Source organism: Tinamus guttatus, unplaced genomic scaffold (assembly GCF_059628265.1).
Source record: "Tinamus guttatus ecotype Peru unplaced genomic scaffold, ASM5962826v1 Tinamus_guttatus_pri_ptg000213l, whole genome shotgun sequence".
NCBI lineage: Eukaryota > Metazoa > Chordata > Aves > Tinamiformes > Tinamidae > Tinamus > Tinamus guttatus.
The window spans coordinates 4,373,557-4,390,651 of record NW_028288747.1 but is presented as its reverse complement, the minus strand read 5'-3'; the positions used below and the strand labels follow the sequence as shown (position 1 = coordinate 4,390,651).

General features: G+C 38.9%; 2 protein-coding genes across 2 annotated transcripts; one reads left to right on the top strand and one right to left on the bottom strand.

The window, feature by feature from the left end:
* The first annotated feature begins 46 nt into the window (after window positions 1-46).
* UFSP2 (UFM1 specific peptidase 2) lies at window positions 47-13,919 on the top strand. Its single transcript, XM_088524650.1, has 12 exons — window positions 47-116; window positions 1,331-1,409; window positions 3,086-3,269; window positions 3,355-3,421; window positions 3,901-4,058; window positions 4,323-4,515; window positions 5,875-6,021; window positions 6,410-6,574; window positions 7,905-8,029; window positions 10,194-10,270; window positions 12,208-12,332; window positions 13,644-13,919. Exons 2-12 carry the CDS (start codon window positions 1,346-1,348, stop codon window positions 13,728-13,730), a joined length of 1,392 nt encoding a protein of 463 aa, XP_088380776.1. The 5' UTR covers window positions 47-116; window positions 1,331-1,345; the 3' UTR covers window positions 13,731-13,919.
* Window positions 13,920-14,783: 864 nt separating this feature from the next.
* Window positions 14,784-16,803, bottom strand: ANKRD37 (ankyrin repeat domain 37). Its single transcript, XM_088524787.1, has 4 exons — window positions 16,720-16,803; window positions 16,318-16,470; window positions 15,549-15,640; window positions 14,784-15,021 (listed from the first exon to the last, which is right to left on the bottom strand). Exons 1-4 carry the CDS (start codon window positions 16,801-16,803, stop codon window positions 14,784-14,786), a joined length of 567 nt encoding a protein of 188 aa, XP_088380913.1.
* Between the last annotated feature and the right edge of the window lie 292 nt (window positions 16,804-17,095).

Below are 17,095 nucleotides of genomic sequence, written 5' to 3'. Positions count from 1 at the left end.
GGGCGCCGGTCACGTGATGGCTGGCCACTACCATCCATCTCCTTCTCCGGGGGGGGGGAGGGCGGGGCTGCGCGTGCGCGAGGAGCTTGCGGCCCGGCGCGCCGCTCACGGACGTGGTGAGGCCGCCCCGCCCGCAGGGTCCGCGCGGGGCCGGGGCGCCCTCGGGGCGGGCGGCACGGGGGTCGCTTTGGCCCTCGTGGCTGCGCGGCCGCTGCCGCCGGCCCTTGCGGGACCGCGGTGCCCGCTCGGCCCCGTGTGAGGCCGCGCGGCTCGTGTCGTGCGCGGGAGCAGCAGCTTTTAACGGATTTCTCCCCGCGGGGGAACCGCGGTGGCGGATGCGTCCTCCCCGGCAGGCCCCTTAGCCAGGCAGCGCGTTGGGTTGCGTGCCAAGCCCTCCGTGACTACCTTTCCAGAGCCCCTTCCTCACCTCCGTTCCTATGTTGCAGTCGTTCAAATGCAAACCCTGCCATTAACAGCAGCCTGGTGTCTGGAGCTCTCTTCGTGGGTTTCATTTAAAAAACGTGTTTTTTTTTTTTTTTTTTTTTTTTTTTGTGATGGGATGAAAACTGCGTAAAAACCATTCTGCGTAAAAACGGTGCATAAAAACCACAGTGGTCCTTCCAGCGTGCCCTCTGAGGAGGGCTTGGGGTTAGACTCCTAGGAAAGGGCTGCTTGTGGCATGCAATTGGTCTTATTTTTGTTTTGCTTCATGAATACGTCTAGTGTTGCATGGGGAAGGTTCCCGTGCTTGGCTAGCAGGCAGTGACATAGTTGAATCTTTGCCTATGGTCTTCCTGTAACTACTCTTGCAATCTTTTCACAACAGCCAAGACTGTGAATCATGTTGTTTGGGGGACTGCTAGGTTTGGTCATACGCAGCCCCTCTTGGTCAGTTAGCTTTTGCTCCTCTATGTAACAGTACAGTTCTTGGAAGTGGAAAGGATTAGCTGGTAAATGTTTGTGCCAGCTTGAGCAGTGCTGCTGTCTAACGTGAAACATCAGCCTGAGGGCTCTTCCTTTCCCTCTTCCTTTTTCTGTTCCTAAAGCTGTGATCTCCTAGTGAAGATGAATGTACCCTTGTAACTCTGGTTAGTTATCTTTTTGCTCTGTAATCGTCAGAGCAGTCCCCAGCTTATTGAAAGTAAGCTCTCAAAATGGGATATAAAACCTCTACATTGAAAAAAAAAGTTTGCAGTTTATCCAAAATATTTCTAGGTGTTGAAAAGCATATAAACAAAGCTTTTTATGTACAGATAGAAGTGTTCAGAGAACTGTGCTTTAATTGTAACGTGAGATAAAACATGTAATAACTTTATTACTTTTTCCCTAGGTAATTCTGGAAGCTATGGACATACTCTTCAGAATACGAGGAGGCTTGGATCTGGCATTCCAACTTGCAACTACTGATGGTATGTCTGTAAGACTATCATAGGTTTCCTAATTAAAGTGTGGTATTTATATAGAGCTTAATTAACTACCTACAATGGTGGGGTGGGTTTCTTTTGGCATTTCACCGCACATATTAAGTGCTTCTTCCTAACCCCCTGAGGATGAATTCCAAAGAGTACTATTTTTTCTCCTCTGTCAACCTTCCTTCCACTATGTTTTTAATTTGAACAATGCTGAAATTAACATTTTAGGCCATTTTATTTACATATTTGTGCTGCTTATAAACTCTAGTATTGGAATCACTTCCAACATGATCTGAGACTTGATCCTAACATTGTGGACCAGTCCACTAGACAAACAGAGATGATAAACTAGCTGACTAGTTACTTTACTAAATTTAGGTATGGTTGGCTACTGCAGTTGAAAGTGATAACAAAACCATATGTCATTAAGAGGCTTCTCTAGTTCTTCATCTTTGCCATAGTGTGGATTTCACCTCAGAAAATCTGCTTAAGGCTATCCGTGGTTCCCTATCGTAGGGAGGAGTGCAGGACTCCTTGGAGCAGACGAGGGCACCTATAGCTTTGTGGTCATTCTGTGTTTAGATGAATAAGTCTTCGCTAGAAATTCTTAAATTCATTGTTAATGATACTTGGAACTTCAACTTTAATCTCAGTTGATGATGTGGAATGGAAGTGTTGAATAGATTAGCCTAAAGCATAGTAATGTTTTGTTGCATCCTCAAGGAGTGCCCACACCTTTGGCTTTGTTTACTGAGTAGGGAATTTTAACCATAGTGAAGCAGAGTGATGGAGTCAGTGCAGCATAATATTCTACTAAATAGAGAATACTGCAGTGTGTGAATATGACAGATCACTTGGAAGACAATCGGGTCTTCCTTCTGGAAGAGACTTAGATAAGTGGGGTGTTTTTTTTTTGGGTGGGGAGTGGTACTGGATATTGGTAATTGATCTCCTCAGTGAGAAAAACAATGCTGGTAATGTGCAAAAATTCTCAGTCATATCCAGTATTGGTTGAAGTTGTAAGTAATAGGTTCAAATGCTACAAAGTCAAATGAAGTTCTCAAAGACAAGAATCAATAGCAGTAAGTAAAAACACAGCCTGGCCAGTGTGTGACTTGCTTACAGGTGTATGTTGGTTAAAATTAGGTCTACTCTTTAAGTGTAGGTCCTGTTTTTCCAAAAACTTAATATGCTTTAAGTTTACATTTTTGGATAGTGATACAGAGTCAGTAAGATATGAGTAAAACTGAGTCTTAACAAAATTTACTCAGAAATAAAAATACAAGCATACAGAGAAGCGTCTGTTCAGAGATATCTACAGAGATGTCTACACCTAGAAATTTGTCTGAAATTGAAGGCATGGTTAGTTACTGATTTGAGAATCTGCTACAATGTAGGTTATTCTTCTGTGTTTCTGTCAGCTCTTTGTATTTTACAAGTTACTATTAGAAATATTAGACTTTTATTCATGCAGGTGTGAATGCGAATGCTTGAAACAGACATGTTAGGAAAAAGATGAAATCTTGATTTTTGTTTACATAGCCATTTTTCCGATCGTAAGAAAGCTTAATTTGCTTGCAAAGTCAAAACACGCCACTTTTAAATGTATATCTAGCAACTATCATAAAAACAAGAGAATTTTCTAAGCTAATTATGTCCTTACTCTGTTTTAGAGGCATCAACAAAAGAGGCATTAAAGTATATTTTCAGTGATCTTGCAAACAAACTGTCTTCAGATGTTCTCGTATTACGGATTTGCCACAGCTCCGTCTATGTGTGGCCAAACAACGGCATGAACACTGTGCCATCAGAACTGACTGATGTCTCTGCTTGTAAGGAGATAATACGATTTATACAGTAAGTATATTAAATACGTATATATGTGTATACTTGTAAGACATTAATTTCATGTTATAGAAATTCTTTCTCTATTGATGCTTAGATATGATCATGATGATGAGACCAGACGAAAGCTTGGCAAAAAGAAGGATAAAAAGTTACAAGATACGGTACGTGCCCCACCACACTAATAAGTTATAACAAGCAACAAATCATTTGCCCAGAGAGGTTGTGGAGTCTCCTTCTCTGGAGATCTTCAGAACCCGCTTGGACGCAGTCCTGTGCCACGTGGTCTAGGTGACCCTGCGTGTGCAGGGGGTTGGACTAGATGACCTTTAGAGGTTTCTTCCAGCCTTAACCATTCTGTGATTTGAAAATCACTAGATCTGCTTTCCATAACCTTCTCTGCACAGGTAGACATTTGCATGACAGATGAAGCTCTTTAGAATCACTGAGTTTCAGCATTAATGCAAAGATCTATCTACAACAGATCAGCGTATAGAAATTTTGATTTTTAACACTGTTACTTTTTTATCAAATTATTTCTTTGTTGAATTGATTATAATCACCATATATAATTCATTTTGCCTTATTGGTGCATGTGTTGTTGGAGGTGTAAATTTGGTGTCTTTGTTCTTTGCAGCAGCAGCAACAGATAGTCAATATAGACCTGATGTTAGAGATGACATCTTCATTAGCTCCTTTGGCTCCAGTCATTGAACGGGAAAGCAAAGAACACCACTATGTTAATATGACCTTACCAGTTGATGTTGTTGTATCTATTTCTCCAGAAGAAACTTGGGGAAAGTATGTATGATTCTGAACTCACGACTTTTCAATTTACTTTCATTTGTGCTTTTTCCTGAAAATGATAGAGTAAAGCTATTACATTCTTAACCCGTTCATTAAAGTAGCTTATAGTATTTTACATAGGTGGAATTTGACTGTATTTACAGTAGAATTTGAGATATTTTCAGTCTGGTGAATGGAAGTATGACCTTACAGAGCTTTGGGAGAAAAGATTAAGCATCATTGTTCTATTTCATAAGTACTCTCCCTTGTACTTTCCAGTGTACGGAATCTCCTGGTGAATGCAATTCACAGGCAATTAACTGACATGGAAAGATGTATCATGAAATACAGGAAGGGAACATCAATTGTGGTACCAGAACAATTTCATTTCATGTTACCAGGAAAAAATCACCTTGTAACAATCTCATATCCTACAGGTATTTCAGATGATCAACTGGAAAGTTACAGAAAGGTAAAGCTTTTCATTTAGCTGTTGTGGAATAAATATTAACAGATGCAGGTTTGTTTTAACTATTATTATAACTGAAACAGTATACTGAATATGTAAGCTTGACTTATTGAAGAGTATTTTATAAAATATATCAGATTTTTTTTCTTTATAAGGGTACAACAGAGACTTTAAAACCACATGGGTTTTCTTTTAGATAGACTTCTATCTACAGTAGTCCTTTCTGGTCTTTTTTGGTAGTGAGTGTGTTGGATTCTCCCTTTCCACTGTTGTGTTCAAGGTTACTTGTGCTTTATTTCCTAAAATCTTCAGCTGGTTGCCTGAGGGGTTTAGGATTTTTTCTTGTGCTCTATGGATAAGGGACTTTAGCTATGTTGTTGTTCCTTTTTTTTTTTTCTTGTTTTGTTTTGTTTTTTCTTCCTTTGGACCACCAGTGGTTGGCACAGCTAGAAGAGGTTATGATGTGGCACAAAGATTAATTTTGGATGGATGACTGGTAATCAGGCAGATACGGTTACAGTCGCAGTGTTTCACATACCAAGAGCAGGGGAAGAATCTTCTAGCTGGTTAGATGGAGAGAGGGTTTGGGGATTTTTCATTTCCTTCTGCACTCATTTGTGTGTATCAGGCCTAATCTATTCCTTGCCTTGGGCCCCAGACAATGGTGGCACATAAATCTTCCCTGCTTTCTGTCTCTGGGTTGTGCAGTTTTATCTAGTGATTCCTGAAGTGTAATCTGTAACTAACGTAATTGGTTTCCATGTTGGGTCATCTGAGGGAAATGTATTTCCTGTGATACAGAGGCAATCCTAGATGATCTTATCATTCCTTTTGTCCTTACACTGGGAAGTAAGACAGCATATCTCTTGATATTGTTGCTGTGTTGTAAATAGTGCTGAAGAAATTTAAGAAGCAATTAAATCTGCTTACATTCAGAGACTAGCTCTTTCTCTTTGTCTCAGCATATGCTTATTCATATGTCTTTAATATTATTTAAGATTTAAATTCAGTGTATATACTATACATGGAGATATATATATACACCTTTTCCAATATGGTGTATTCTACCATGTTTTCAATTTGTCATGAAATCTTGAATGCAGCACCAGAAAAATGGGCATAAAGTAACAGGGCTAAAGAATGAGCTCTTTCAGATAGGAGGGAAGCCTTGTGACCTTGGTCAGAGCTGAGGTCTGCTAGTAAACATACATGCTGAATATTAGTGGATTAAAAACTGTTTAATTACAGTTGTTAACGTATATATTAAAAGTCTGTTATGACATTATTATTAGTTCAAAAGTATTGTTAACTTTAATCCAAAATTTGAATTGTGTTCTTCATTTTATCCTAACTTGCGTGTAGGAATTACATGGGTTGTTCAATCTGCCATGCGACAGACCATATTTCAAGAGAGCGAATGCTTATCATTTTCCAGATGAGCCATATAAAGATGGATATCTCAGAAATCCACATGTACACCTTAATCCCCCTGGTACAGACTCTGGTGTGGTAAGTTGCAGTTGAAACATTTGTGAGAAAGTTTTATTTATTTATTTTACTTGAGATTTGCTAAAAGAAATAATTTAATGAATATTTTTGTTTGTTTGCTGCAAAAGAATGTACACTATTCTAATGTTTACCTCACATCTTAAATATGTATTTTTAAAGTTTTTCAGAACCAGGACAAATAAACTAAAGTGGTGAATGTGGTGATATTTAGGAGATAGGAAAGGAGGAGTGATTGTATGTGATTTACAAACCTTCAATTTTTTCAAAGATCCATAGTCCTCAGTTGAAAGCTGTCACTATGCAAGTGACATAGATAAATTGCTTCTCTGAACATGGATGCAAGTGGATTAGGTGCAGTTTATTTATTTGTTTATTTATTTGTGTGCAGGTTTATTTAGTACATGGCATATACAGTTACCATCACTATATGCAGGATCGCATTGATGACAGCGGGTGGGGCTGTGCCTATCGCTCTTTGCAGACTATCTGCTCTTGGTTCAAGCACCAAGGTTACATGGATGCAGCTATACCAACACACAAGGAAATTCAACAGGTACAAATGAAAATTCTGCAAATTAATTGTAATTTATGTATATTTAATTGCTTAGAAAAGTTTCTGTAGGTTACCGTATTTTTAAATATAGAAGTAATGTATTTTGAGACTTCAGAATTGTGTTGGTATATTTAACTCACCTGTTGAAGTGAACTGTAGTACTTCTGAGTTGTTACTTTTGACAAGTTTTATTGTAGGAGATGCATTTCCAACAGTTTATCTATACAGATGAGATTCATTAAAATAGTCTTCTATTTCCTTGGATTAACACTGCATTAGAAACGCAGATTAGAACACATTGTCACTGTTTTTGCCACAAGAAAGAGAGCAAAGAACCCAATCCATCAGACTAAAAGCAGTTTTAAAACTGACTTGTCTAATCCAGTTACAGCTGGATTAATGCGCAGATGCTGTGTATTAATTCACTGCATTCTTTTGCAACTTTGTCAATAAGAGCATTTTTTGAACGCTCTTATTTTTCAATTCATATTTTCTTCTGCAAATTCAAATGCACATCTGTGTATGTTTAGTTATGTTACCACTCCTGAGCCAAAACCGAAGAAGTTGGGTAGTTAGTGTTGAGTACCTAGGAAAAAGCTCTGCATTTCTTTTTTCTTGTAAATTCAGTGCATTATATTAAATTTATTTAAAGTTTTAGCAAAGCCTGTTTAATCCATAAGAGGACTTGCATCAATAGCAATGTAAGCACTTAAGTAAAATTTGCAATTTCATAAACATTTTTTAGTCCTTACCTAAATCATCTTATAGTATTTTAGACTCCTAGAAGAATTCGTTGGCCTTCGGCCCCTTCGTGGGCTGTGTATGGACGGAGCAGAGAAAGCCCTTCTCTGCAATGCTGTATGCAATGTGCAAGTCTCCAAGAACAGAGAAATTTAAAATAAACCCCTACCCTCCATGTATTTTGTTTTGGTGGCATCTTCTTCAGGATACTTTTTTGGGGGGATCTAAGATATTTTGAATAGTTATCCAGGTACTTTGAATAGCTGTCCAGGTGCTTAACCCTTTTCAGTGACTCTTGGGATGTAAATGATGCACTTAAATAATAGGGGATCATCATCCCAGTTCTGAGTCCATCAGTGGAGCCAGACTTGCACTGGGGGCTTTCTGGCCTGTGCTGTGTTGTGTCTTCAAGCGACACCTCCAAAACAGGAATGCACCGTCCAAATTCAGTATCTGTCTGTCTGCTTTTGACCAGTCCTTTTCAAACCATGTTCTGTATGGTTAAGCTGATCCTGTACGTTCACGAAAAATGCTGGGATTGCCTACTGTATGGTGTAGTGTTTTTTTTTTTTTTTTTTTAATGTTAAAGGCACTGGTTGATGCTGGAGACAAACCAGCAGCATTTGTTGGCTCACGGCAATGGATTGGCTCTATTGAGGTACAGCTCGTTTTGAACCAACTTTTTGGAATAACATCAAAAATACTGTTTGTCAGGTAAGAATCTGTATCAGTTTAATAGGTCGATAATGTTAAAGAGACTGGATGTTTTAGGATGCTAGATAGCTTTGTAGTACATGGGATAATAGGGATAATAAAAGGGATCATTTATGTCCGACAGGACATTTTAAGGTTTCCTTGTTCATAAACTCCCATTTTTGCTTTAAGATGTGCTGAGGAAAGTGAAGCTGTTCACAAGCTAAGGTGTTCCTGAAGCTAAGGAGTTCCTGGGCTTCAGGCTCAAGTTTGCAGTTCCTATGAATTGCTTAATGACATGCAAAATGTGGAATTTGGCCAATTTCCCTTGCATCAGAAACAATTTTTGTAACAGGCACACACAGGACACCCTCCAGGGCATAACGAATTGAATGCACATTAGCAGTAAACTGTTAGTTCATCCACAGAGCTAGCCCTTTAGTTCAGCAAATTGTTGAGCAGCCTGGAAATAGTAGTGTCTATTCTGGTTTTGCATGACAGATAAAATAAGGGATTTGTTCTCACTCGGAAAATTTTATACACAGTAAAGACCCTACACTTATTTCTGGGAGGAGAAGAATAATGTTCAGTATTTATCTGAAATGGGATTACTGGACTGCTGCTCTTTTGTCATCTAGATAGCTATAAGCAGACCAAAAAATCTCAGTGTGTTGTGTTGAAAAATGCAATAATGGAATCAAGAAGAATATTAATAATATAGCCTGAAAGAAAACTCTAGTCAAACAAGATACTACTCATGAGTTGTAATTATTTAGACTATATTCTGCTGTGGATATTCTAAAAGGGGATATAACCACAGTGATAGTGATTCCTAGCATGAGGAAAATAGTTTTTCTTCAATATTTTGTAAAGTTTTATACAACCAATTTTCATCTTTTTGTTCCAGAGCTTATATTTGTAGATGATCCACCTGCTATTTATAGCAGCTGTGTCAGACCTGCTCGTGCAAAGGCTTTTATCCCTGTGTATAAGAATATAGGGGCTTTTGTGAACAGGGGGGAGCTGCTCAGCGTGCTGCCATGAGGGAGCCCCGATGTTTTTCAGGATTATAAAACACTCCCATGCTGAGAGGAGAGATGTCATGCAGCCTGATGGACCTTTTAGAGCTGGTCACTGAGCTGTCTGTGGAAAGGATTTTCTCTCGGGCACAATTCCGGCTAGCACCTCACAAACTCATTATGGAAATAGTACTTCACAGCTGCACCAGCAGGAGCAGTGCTGAAGCCAGTATTCCCAGAGTTCAGTATTGTCAGTATTGTACTCCATCTGCATTTAATCCTTCTGGCCAGGGATTTCATATAGATAAAGCAGTCACCTTGGCTTTCATAGGGTTTCCAAAAGATTTGACCATTATATGAAGAAATATAGAAGCAAATTAATAAAATGCATGTGTTTGTTTCCTTGTCTAGCCTCTGTCACCTTGTTTGAGAGTGCTGTCAGTCTTCCAAGGAGACCAATTCTCTGCCATGTGTCCTCACTTCCAAATCCTGGCATATGAGCATGTGTTGTGTGCGTGTGCCTTTCCTTTCCATATAGCCATACTTCCTTGGCTGTGCCTGGGACCCACAGTTGAAAAGGAAAGCTGGGAAATTAAACCTAGCTCAGGTCCATGTTGCTGTCACCAGGTTGCTAACAATAAATGAGAAAGCTGTTCTATAGCCAGTTTAGATGGACTGATTGCACTGCATTTGCTTGTGCAGTTAAAGTGGATGCGCCTCTTAAGCCACGTCATTATTAACCCCCTTATCAGTACATCATTTTTGTTACGTTTACGATGAAGGTCTGTTACTCCAGACTTTCACTTGCTGACAAATGCGATGGTCAGTTTTCCAGCCACTTGAAGGGAGATACAGGGGTTACAAACTGTCTGACAAGCAGCAGACACGTGGTAGGATCTGGGGGACTCCAGGTGCTTTGGTGGCTGCTCAGGTCACAGCACCTTCATGGGCTCAACTGGAATCTGTCTTGCATAATTTTTTTTTTTTTTTTGCGCAAATTATTGCAGGAGGTTTTCTTTTTTGTTCAGTTGTTTTAACCTGCTGAAAAAAATAATCTAAGCCACTATGTAAGCAGCTATCTACCTTTTTAGTTAATTAGCATGTTGGATAATTAGGAAATAAAGCCTCATGAAGATGAAAACTCTAATGCTATATTTCTTCCCCAGCCAGGGTTCTGAACTAGCTTTGCAGGGAAGAGAACTTGCTAACCATTTCAGTACAGAAGGAACTCCAGTTATGATTGGTAAGTGTTTGGTTCCTGAAGAATGGCAGTGTGTGTTTCACCGCTGTTTTCAGCATGTGTTTACAATTTCATTTTAAGCAGAATTGATTCGGTTTACAAGATTTAATCAGGAGTCCAGATGCAATAAAATTCTCGAGTATTTTGGCCGATCCGAGTATTAAACCTGGTAACAGCAGTCAGGCTGAATGGTATTCTTAAAAATTACCTTGAAAGTCAGAATGTCAAGTGAATGGAGGTTCCTATAATTCCCACCTAGCTTTCCACCACAGAGTGGTAGTGTCAATCTAGTTTAGAAGAGGTGGGTATTGTTCCTCATTCAAATTATTTAAGACCAGGATACATATTTAAATACTTAAAAATGTTGATAATGTACTGTTTTTAAGAATACCTTAATTTTAATGGTCACGTTCCCAGGATAAGCATGGTTTAGAAAATGAAGAATAATAGCGAAAGTATCATTTTCATCTCTGATAATTAAATTCAGTGTGGTCTTGATAATAAGCAAGTATGGAATTGACAGTGCCATTCAGGTCAGGCTGTTTCCAGAAGTAGAAGAAACTGTAATGACCTAAATTTTTCTGTTCAGCTGCCCAGAAAAGGAGTCTCTTTTTTTTTTTTTTTCTAATGGGTGAGAACCAATTATATGGTGCCTGTGCTATCCAAAGACTTTTTCCATTCTTTTGCTTTAGCAGTTTGTTTTTATTGTACTTTATCATTTGGCTTCTTGTTATCATTCCGTATGTAACTGTGTTTCTAAGTAAGCCATTCCCTTTGGCTTTCTTTCCCTGCCCCACCAGGAGTTGTCCCTGAAATACAATAGGCTGGTTATCAGTAAGAGTAAATGAACAAGGCAAATTCTAATTTCCTGTGCTTAGTTTTCAGTCAGTGCTTTTTATCCTTCAATGACTTGAAGTTTCCTTGTTAACACAGTAGCTAAAGTCTTAGTCTCATGTTTCCCAGATAGGTTTGGTTTATGGGATCTCCAACTCACCTCATTTACTTTGAGAAGTATGCTGTCTGGATACATAGTCCGGATGTTTGTTTGTTTTATTTTTTCAGGAAACTTCCCTCTCCTTCAGCAATTCCTAGCTGGAAATCTGTACAGTGTTGCTTTCTCAAATTACAGAGATGCCAAAAGTCCAAAAGTTCAAATTCAGTATGAAATGTTCTTGATTTTATTAACAGCCTCTCTCTGAACTCCAGGAGTTTAGATCCTATATTAAAAATATTTTAATCTGCAACTTCCCCTGTCAGGAATTGCAAAAGTACCATAAGAGGTTCTCCTGTGACTTTGTTTTTTTGTTTTGTTTTGTTTTTTTGCTAATCTGTTGCGAGCAGTCTTCACTGCAATAGCCCAAGGAAGTCACTCCCGATGCTAGCAATTGTTGGAAAAGAAAACATGGAAGAGTGGAACTGTAACCTGCTCTTCAAAATGTCTCCTTTCCCTGTCTGTAGGAAGTGGAGTCGGAAATTACTTCTTTACTTCTAATGTTCAGTTTTGGAATTTAGTTGAAAACAGCAGATTCTCTTATCCAGTAATTCTGCTTTATGTTCTAATTTTAGTTCTTCTACATCCAGGAATTTTACTCATTTACTCATTTTCTACATTTAAGTTTCTGTAAAGAAAAAGTCAGCTACCCAGGTATTTGAAATATGCTTCACTTCATCTGGTGGAAGTGCTGAGAATTTAACTTGCCATGCTGACATGAAAGAAATTTGGAAAGTAAATTCTCTAGGTTCAGTAAGTAAAGTAAAAATTAGTAAATTAATTTAGAAATAATATTGTTTAACAGTAGGAAGAATTTTACATAGTACAGCCTCAGAATCATTTTGATAACCAAGCTAGGGCAATCTGTTAATAGCAAACATGGGCATTGTTACATAGTTGCATTTTATCTCAGTGAAAATTCTGAGCAGTTTGTTTTCATCCCATTCAGGTGGAGGTGTTTTGGCTCACACAATATTAGGAGTGGCTTGGAATGAGATTACAGGGCACATAAAATACTTGATTTTAGATCCACATTACACTGGAGGAGAAGATCTGCATGTTATTTTGGAAAAGGTGAGACATGTGCATATATGTGCATATATATATATATATATATATATAAATGTGTATATACACACACTTGCATGTTTTGACATTAAATAAATGCATATAGCCAAAGAGGAGTGGAAAGAGCTTATGTAGGAGTTGGCCTTTCTTTAGCTCCTCAGTTCCTTGTAGGGGAGGAATAAGAAACTGATTCTAGGTAGTTTGTGCTATACAAATTTGCTTACAGTAGAAAGAAAAGTTCTTTACTTTCTCCTTGTATTCAGTAATATGTACAGTAAATATATTTTGATTGTAAGAGAAAAATCTACTCAGCTTGTAAATTGCTGTTACTGTTTAGATTTTTAAAAAAAGAGCATACCAATACTCAGCATTGTCAGATCAGTCTAAAAGGCAGTTATTGAGATGTTCTGCAAATCAGGGAGAATTCTGAAGAACTAATGAGTTAATATTATTTTCTTTAGATATGATTACCTGTCCTGCAGATTACTGACAATAAACCTAGTGTCAGAAACTTAAAAGCAGGAAAGGGGCTAAGTACCTCAGACTTTAATTTGTCATTTTTTTCTTCACTGTTCTTGAAGTTGCCAGTAGTGACTTCTGTGTCTTTGGTAGCCTTGTGACTAGGACCCAGTTGAAAAGCTGCTGAAATGTTTTGGTAGCCCCATAATAGTCAAGCTGGAAATAGATACAAAAAGAAGTAATCAGCTTTTGCAGCGGCATTTTAAAAGGATGAGACATACACAGAATTCCTTATTTAGTGAAACTACATTTGCTTTCTGCTTATTACTAAACAAGGGCCTGAGTTTAAGGAAGGCTGTCATCAGCATTTCCTAGTGGTCAGGACTGACCATGTGCGTATTTAACACACAGGCTGTCTTGAGCTCTTGTTCTAAGGCACACAATTCCTGTATTATTTGCGCAGTTAGGTATTCTAATGCCTCACCACAAGGTGCCTGCCAGTGTGCATGTTGGTTATGGAATAGCTTCCATAAGAAGCATTGAATCTGAAAGCCATTGCTCATATTGATCAAAGAACATGTGAAAAAAAAAAAAGTAACTTAAAAATATTTGACAAAAGTAACCTCATGAGTAACTCGGCAGAACTTTTGAGGACTTGAGATTCTGTAAAGTGCTTTCCATTAATGTCTTTCTAAGAATGTACTTTCTGAAAATTAGGTGCATCACACAGCATTCTATAAATATCTGAAAATAATTCATATGACTCAGATTAAAATTAGTTAAATAGAACCCATAGTAGCAGATATGAAAAACAGAAGTCATAGTAGATTGTTAATTGCATCTCTCTTTCTTGTGCAGGGTTGGTGTGGATGGAAGGGCCCAGAGTTTTGGAACAAGGATGCTTATTATAACCTGTGTCTACCACAGCGACCAAAAACTATTTAAATTCTAATCTTATGCTGAAACATGCTGAACCAGAATACTAGCTGATCAGGATATAACTGTCTTGTTATTTATGTTGTATACAGAAGATTTGGATAAAGCTTTAAGTCAAATTGAAATATTACTTAAATAGCTTTAAATTAATAAACTTAAGGAAAAAATGAAACCTTTAAATATAATGGAGCTACTGTGAACTGTATTTCTGTACAAATAGATTCATTAAATAACAAACAGTTTTCTTTTGACTAGGATAAAAATTCTATAAATATGAAGTTGTTATGCTAAAAGACTTGCGCTTTTCAATTTAATTCTATGAAATTTTCTTACTAGAAAGATGAACTCTATCATTCAGATTCCACACAGCCACCTGTATTGTGCTGTGTGGTCCATATTCAGAGGCACTGTTTACTGCTTTTATTGTAGATAACAGTGTTTTGGATGAGGGGGGAAGGAGAAGAATCATTGCACACACTCCATTTTATCTACTTTGTTTTCATAGTTGTAGACAAAAAAGTACAAGAGTAAGTTGTTATAGGCTCATTTATTTATAGCTGTGTAAATAGAACTATTCTAGAGAGAAAAATCAGTCCTTTTTGAGAAGTAAGCATGAAGCTTTCCTTCTTCTCAGAAGGAGACAGTGTAACAGCATCAATCAGGCTGCTCTGTTCATAGTCCAGTCATGTTGCTGCAGACTTCACATTCTCCTTAATTTCCTTTTGGGATTACAAGCTGTTTGTTTTGTCAGCTAGGCAATAACAACTGTCATATAAGCAAAGAGTGTCATCAAAACATTAGGATACAGCTGTTTGGCAGCAGCTGTGTCCCCAGTGAGTACTTAGGATTTCTTTTTTTCTATGTGAGAAGAGCTTTTTTTCAGTGGCATTCCCCACCCAATACAGTATTTTAACTTGACCTTAAATATGTATGCAAGATGGGGCTTGCTGGCAGGTAACTAAATCTGACTGCTCTCTAACTATTGCCAAATTGATGTTCTTAAACATTAAAATCATAAACTGTTGGATTAAAAATACTCTGAACTGCAGTAAGCCTGTGATCTTACGCACCATCTGATCTTCTCCTCTGCCTGCTACTGGATCCGGTAATTTCATGTTCTTGCTTTTGGGCAGCTAGATCTCCTCTCAGTGAGCCCTCTTTGTCCCTCAGTGTGTAGCCAGGCTGCCCCCTTGGTTTCATAGTTTGCAGGTGGTGAAATGTTGTGAGGAACTTGGCACATTCCACAAAGCTGTAAGCCAGGGCAAGGTCTGCTGCCATTTGTCCACTGTCGTTGCACAAACTAAAACACATAATTACCAGAAAGCACTAAATTAAATTGGGAAACATGTTAGCAACATGCATGGATCAGCTGGCAGGTTGAACAGAAGTACAAAAACAAGCACGAAGATTCAGCAACAAGAAGGGTTGTCGAGGATAGCGGGGGATCTAGTGATACTGAGGACTGGTGCTAACAGCATTAAGGAATAATTATTTTTAAATAAGCCTGTCACCAGGTTCTGCCTGGCTTCGGGTATCTGACATGAGCAATATGAGCGCAGCATTAGTCGGAATGGAAATTTATCAAGGAGAATCTACAATGAGTTCAGTCCCCTTAGCAGCTACTGTGAAGAGGTCTTTAATGTGGAAGGAAACAACAGCATAGGGTCTATATAACCAGCTTTCATGTGTATGGCGCTTCTGATATTGCTTTTAGGACTGCTGCTATCAACTGTACTCATATTTATTAGCATGCACAAGAAAGAAAGAACTCTGTAAAATCATGGTTTGTCAACTGATTCTGAAATGATTAAAAAGAGCTTAACTTACTCAATGTTGGCATCACCAGCTACAAGGAGAGCAAGACATTCCAAACTCCCAATTTTTGCTGCTTTATGAATTGGGGCTTCTCCAAAGCAATCCTAAAAATAAAAAACACAATATTTTATAGGAAGGAGAATAGCATGAAGCTTTCTTGTTCTCCAAGATCACTCTTTATGGAGTATTATTCTGATACAAGATTTTGAGTTGAAGAGACAAATAAAGGGATGTAGCTAGAAAAGTGCACTCAGTAATTACAATTAAATATGTTTAGTGTAGTCTGTTACTTTCCGAAAGATCATTTACACAGAATAGTCTGCACACTGACAACATCTTTCATCATTGTGCAGGGATTGCTGAGCAAGACAACTTGCTGCCACAAAAATTCAAGACATACAAGCAAATGGGAAAAAATTGTTACATTTACTGGAAGCAGGGTCAAAATTGAAGAGGAAAAGCAGAATAAAGTTCTGGTTTTGACATCTGCCAGAAACAATCATAAGCCAGCATTATAGCAAGTGTGAAAATCATGTTACACTTAGCAATACAAAATAAGCTGAAGGCAGTACAGAGCGTTATTGGTTAAGGACGCAGACACACATTTAAGGAGGATTTCTGGTTGATATTAGAATAAAGTTACTCTGAAAGAAGCAATTCCAGATACTTCCTGCAATACAGCCATCCATAAAAATCCTAAAATGAGTAAGTAAATAATGCATATTGAACTAAATGACATGCCAGATTACAAGCAGGAGAAACCAGTTTTCTGTACTTCTACCTGTTGATTCAAATTAGCTCCTGTCTGTAATTGCCAAAGCAGGAAAAATGCTTCACCGCCACAAGCAGCCAAGTGAGCTGGGGACTGACCAGAGGCATCTGCAGGTGCATTCACAGCAGCACCTGCCTCAAGCAGGCTGCTCGAAATGCCAGCCTGAAACAAGATTAACAAGAGCGTTATCAGCAGCCTGTTCCTGCAAGTCTGAAACTTGGACACTGCCTAACACGCAACATCTCCCTTGCAAATCGTTGTGCCTTTACCTTCCTTGAGAATGTGAACAAAAATACACAAGCTTTTAGCCCTCCTCACTGGGAATACTGCCCCCAGCACGGCCCCAGCGGGGTGGGCAGCAGCTCCAGCTTAGCAAGACAGTGATGACCAACCACACGCCCCAGAGCTCACCTCAGAACTGCCACCCGGCACCAGCATCGCCTCTGCGCTTGGCTGTGTGGCAACGAGCACGACAGCGGGGCCCTGCAGCGCCATGCAGTGCACTTCCCATGGCCAGGGAGGCTCTGCTGGGAATGGCCACACGTGCCAAGAGGGGCAGGAGTGGAACGCACAGCAGCCTGTGGAGAGCCTGAGTGGAGGCCTGTGGGAGGCCCTCTGGTGACCACGCAGGTCAGCAGAGCTCCCTGTTACATCTCTATTCAAGATACAAATAAAATTCTCATTTTTTTCACTTTCTTGTGCCCCTTGGGGAGGACCAGGTGCTTCAGGTATCCTATACAAGAACTCTACCTACAGGTCTGTTTGTGCTGAAGGCCAAGGGCAGCGA

Coding starts and splice junctions, on each gene's coding strand:
- ANKRD37 (XM_088524787.1), bottom strand. CDS start 16,803: ATGGCGCTGCAGGGCCCCGCTGTCGTGCTCGTTGCCACACAGCCAAGC. Junction 16,471..16,719: donor TGCCGGGTGGCAGTTCTGAG/GTGAGCTCTGGG, acceptor ATCTTGTTTCAG/GCTGGCATTTCGAGCAGCCT. Junction 15,641..16,317: donor GAGCTAATTTGAATCAACAG/GTAGAAGTACAG, acceptor TTTTATTTTTAG/GATTGCTTTGGAGAAGCCCC.
- UFSP2 (XM_088524650.1), top strand. CDS start 1,346: ATGGACATACTCTTCAGAATACGAGGAGGCTTGGATCTGGCATTCCAA. Junction 1,410..3,085: donor CCAACTTGCAACTACTGATG/GTATGTCTGTAA, acceptor ACTCTGTTTTAG/AGGCATCAACAAAAGAGGCA. Junction 3,270..3,354: donor GAGATAATACGATTTATACA/GTAAGTATATTA, acceptor ATTGATGCTTAG/ATATGATCATGATGATGAGA.